The 4,193-nt window shown below is 42.2% G+C and overlaps 1 protein-coding gene across 1 annotated transcript in view; it reads left to right on the top strand.

The window, feature by feature from the left end:
* TMEM170B (transmembrane protein 170B) overlaps positions 1-4,193 on the top strand; it is a 35,646-nt gene that overhangs the window by 23,093 nt on the left and 8,360 nt on the right. The window contains exon 2 of the mRNA XM_006769728.2: positions 356-526. Coding sequence (XP_006769791.1) covers positions 356-526 — 171 coding nt within the window. The remainder of the gene's footprint in view (positions 1-355; positions 527-4,193) is intronic.

The raw sequence follows: 4,193 nt of genomic DNA, 5'->3' as shown, positions 1-4,193 counted from the left end.
AAAATCGCATAACAGCCGAGCATACACCCAGCAGCGCTGCTGATGCCTGAACGGTATGTGGAATGAAGTGGGCGGGCATCGGGAGGCCACTATGGCACGGGGCAAGCACTATGGGCAGTCTATCTGAAGTGTACCTGGCGTATAAGACGACCCCCCACTTGGAGGCATATTTTTCAGGGCCAAAAAATCGTCTTATACGCCGGCAAATACGGTATGTGTCAGGTACTGTAGTAGGCATTTTTGTATCTATTATCTCATTTAACCTTCCCCAAACCAGGAGTGCTTGCAATTTGTTAAATTGAATTTTCTAAGATATTTTTCTACAGAATTATTAACACTGTGCTTTTCCTTGCAGAGATGTGGTATTGGATCTTTCTCTGGGCTCTCTTCTCCTCTCTGTTTGTCCATGGTGCTGCGGGAGTGCTGATGTTTGTCATGCTGCAGAGGCACAGGCAGGGGAGAGTGATCTCCGTCATTGCAGTCAGCATTGGATTTCTGGCTTCTGTAACTGGAGCAATGATCACTAGTAAGTTGATTTTGTTTTGTTTAAGGACAGAATTTTATATGCACTTACGGTTTTGGTAGCATTATTCTTATTGTACCTGCAACATGTATTCTTTCATGTAGAATATTTTTTCAGCACTAATTGTACTTCACCTAGGATAAAGATCAGTTCACTTATTCATTAAAATAGTTTTTTACTATGTGAAGAATCATTATGTTTTGTGGGAAATGCAACAACTTGTAAAATTTGGCAAAGGGCAAAGCAATTCATGGGAAATTGTGTCTTACAGTGGATGTAATTTCTGCTTTAAAGGATCTCACTATCTCATAAGGAGGAAAGGTAGGCACACAAATATGATAGTGATGGTTGTCTTTAAAAAAGAGTGAAAATATAGCCTTTAGGTCCTTGATGTCATCTGCCCGTAACTACAAAATAAAATTGTACTTCCTTCTTATACACAAATTACGTCACAAATCTCCTCGGCCTATTAGAAATTGGCCACTTTAGAGTGTCCTCTAGCTATTTGCAAGTTTTCTACTGTGCTGCCTTGTGTATTTCATGCATGGTCTCAGGTTCATTCCCTCTGCCCACTCCTCTTTTTTGTTTTAATTCTCATCTGAGAATATGCTCTTACTATTATTTTTAGAGGAGGAAAAGAGAGGGAGAAGGAGAGAGAGGGAAGGAGGGAGGGAGAGGGAGACGGAGAGGGAAAGGGAGAGAGGGAGAAGGAGAGAGAGAGAGAGAAATATCAGTGTAACAGAGAAACATTGATTGATTGCCTCCGGTACACACCCTGACCAGGAGATCGAACCCGAAACCTGGGTATGTACCCTGACTGGGAGTGGAACCCGAGACCTTTCAGTGTATAGGACGACTCTCTAACCAGCTGAACCACCCGGCCTGGCTGGCCCTCTCCCCTTAACACTGTCCTTAGGCTCCAACTCTAGCCTTGGGTTCAAAGCATTAGTACTGGTTTCTGTTGTGCTAGTTGAGCCAGAACTTCGATGCATCTTGTTCAGATTGGAGGATGCCACAGTGGCTTCCTTAATGTGGTCCTTCCAGAAACCAGCTGCTTTTCTATGCTGTTGTTGATTGTCAGTGCCACTGATTAATAGAGGCTTACATTGCCCTTTGCTTCTGGTCTACCAATACTCTGTTTTGAGACTCTCCACAAAGGACTTTTTCCTTTCTGGTTGGTTCTTAACCCCAGAAATAAGAGGAGGTCCTTTTCTTCTATAGCTCTAAGGCCTCTCCTTTTATGTCCCACACTCACCTTTTCCCAGAGTGATTGGCATATGCTGCCTCAAGAGAAAAGCCCTATGCTATGTCTCTGGGTATGTCCTATGGCACTAATAAGACAATCATAAAATAGTTGTGAGAAGTGGTGAGTAGCCTATTTTTTCCTTCCTTCATTTACTATTTATTTTTTATGTTATTATCTTGTATTAGGTTTTTGTTGTTGCTGCATTCAACCAGTAACTTTATCATAAGGTTCCTCATCCATTTTGCCATAGATAAGGTTTAAAGCACGTGCTCAGGTTTAGCTGAAGTATAGGATGTGCAAGTGAAGAAATAGGAGATTCAGCTGGAAAGATAGAATGGAGCCAAATCCCAGAGGATCTTGGAAAGCCAGCCATAAAGTGCTTCAGTCTGGGGAAAGCAAACAGATAGTTTTGAGTGGAGTTGGCAAGGGGCAAAACAGTTCAATGGGAAAATGTGCCTTATAGCTAAATATAGAATACTAGTGTCCTGGTGCATGGATTCATGCACATTGAAAGGAAATTGATTAGAATAAATATTTTAATATTGCTATTCACGTCTTGCTAATGAAAAGAAAATAAATTCTACTGAGTTTCCTATCTACCTACTCTAGGACTTCTGTGAGGGTGAAATGAGATGAGGCATGTGAAAACGCTTCACAAACATTCAGTTAAAGTGTAAAATGTTTGCGGCTGGCTATAAAGCAAGCCGTATTCCTGGGCTGAAGAAACTCCAATAATGCTAGTTGCTAGGGAGAGGAAGTCGGGCATTGCTATGTGATGTCATTACCCGGCGCCCACAGTGACCGTTTCTGGGCTGGGCTGGGCTTTGGGTCACATTTGCACCATGGGTTCTTGGCAGCATTGGTTGCGATTTGGTGGGATGGTGCTCTGGGGTGGTGGCGGGGCCTGTGTCTCACTTGGGGGAAGCCAAGTGTTGGTTTGTTAGCACCAGGTCTGTGGTGCTGTTTATTTTTAAATAGCCAGGGCGCATCACGGCAGCTCCTGTGTTGAGCATCTGCCCACTGGTGGTCAGTGTGCATCATAGCTACTGGTTGGGTGGATGAACACTTAGCCTTTTATATATATAGATATGTGAGGAACCAAGAGAAAACTCTGAAAGAGCGGGGACCTTGTCTGTCTTCCTCACTGCTGTATCCCCAATAACACTACCTGGAACATAATAGATACTAAAATGATGGTGGTTCGTTGGATGGATGGATGAATGGATGTAGTGAGTGAGAAAGAGCAGAGGAAAGGAAGAAAGAAAGGATGGGTAAGAAAAGAGAAAGAAAGGGAAGGGAGAGGAATTAAGAGGCAATAAGTATAATTTGAACTTGAGGGTGGATCTTAGCTAGAGTGGCAGTGGGTTGGAAAAGAAGGAGTTAATGTTAGGACTATGGCAGAGGGAAAACCCCCAATTAATTACTATTTACTTTGATGGCATGCAAAGAGGCATGAAAGGAATTCCAGTGTTTCTGATGTGGCCTCTGTGGGAATTGTGAAACAGTGAATGAGGAGAGAGAATGAACAGCTTGTTCAGGCGTCATAGAATGTGTGTGTGTGCTTAATGGCATAAATGTTTAAAGAAATGTCATTCTACTTTCATTTATCTCAGTGGTATATATACATTTATTGCCTACTTCACTTCAGTCAAGAATAAAAATAAGCCAATGATTTTAGAAACTGCAATGTTATATGTTAAAATCTTTGAAAATATAAGTCTGAAACAATTTCAAGTAAACAAATGTTAGTAAGAAAACATTTAAATTTATTCTGGCTGATTTTCTGACCTGCAAACACTTGAATTAAGAAAACTAGTCAATGTGAATATTTAACTAAATTTTCCTAATGTGATTTGAGAGTGTCGGAGCACTCACAGCATTATATTCAGTGCAGCAAACGATTCTTGGATATCTATATTGAACAAGAAACTGAATATCCTATCAAATAAAAGAGAAACATAGTAATTGGCATATGACCGCTACAGTTCCCATTGGCTAATCAGTGAGATATGCAAATTAACTGCCAGCCAAGATGGTGGCTGGCAGCCAGGCAGCTTGAAACTAACATGAGGCTTGCTTGCTTCAGTGACGGAGGAAACCAATGCTCCCTGCCTGCTTTGCCGGCCTCTGAGCCTGCAGTTTAAGAAACATTGTAATGAATATAGAAGCTAAACAAAACCCCAGAAACCTGCTTTCAGCGAGGCCGGGATCTTAGAGCTGGAGTTGACACAGAGTTTCGAGATTATAGAACCGAAACAAACCAGATACCTACTTTCAGCAGCAGAACCCTCAGAGCTGGAGCCAGAGCTAAAGCTGGCCCAGAATAAAAAAAAGAAAAGAAAAAAAGGAGCAGTTGGGAGCTTCAGTCACCCCCAGCCTGAAAACAGCCCTCAGCCCCTCACCCAGACTGGCCAGGAACCCCAG

The sequence above is a fragment of the Myotis davidii genome, unplaced genomic scaffold (assembly GCF_000327345.1).
Source record: "Myotis davidii unplaced genomic scaffold, ASM32734v1 scaffold62, whole genome shotgun sequence".
NCBI lineage: Eukaryota > Metazoa > Chordata > Mammalia > Chiroptera > Vespertilionidae > Myotis > Myotis davidii.
The sequence above is the reverse complement of the archived record's forward strand: the minus strand, read 5'-3'. Positions and strand labels throughout refer to the sequence as shown.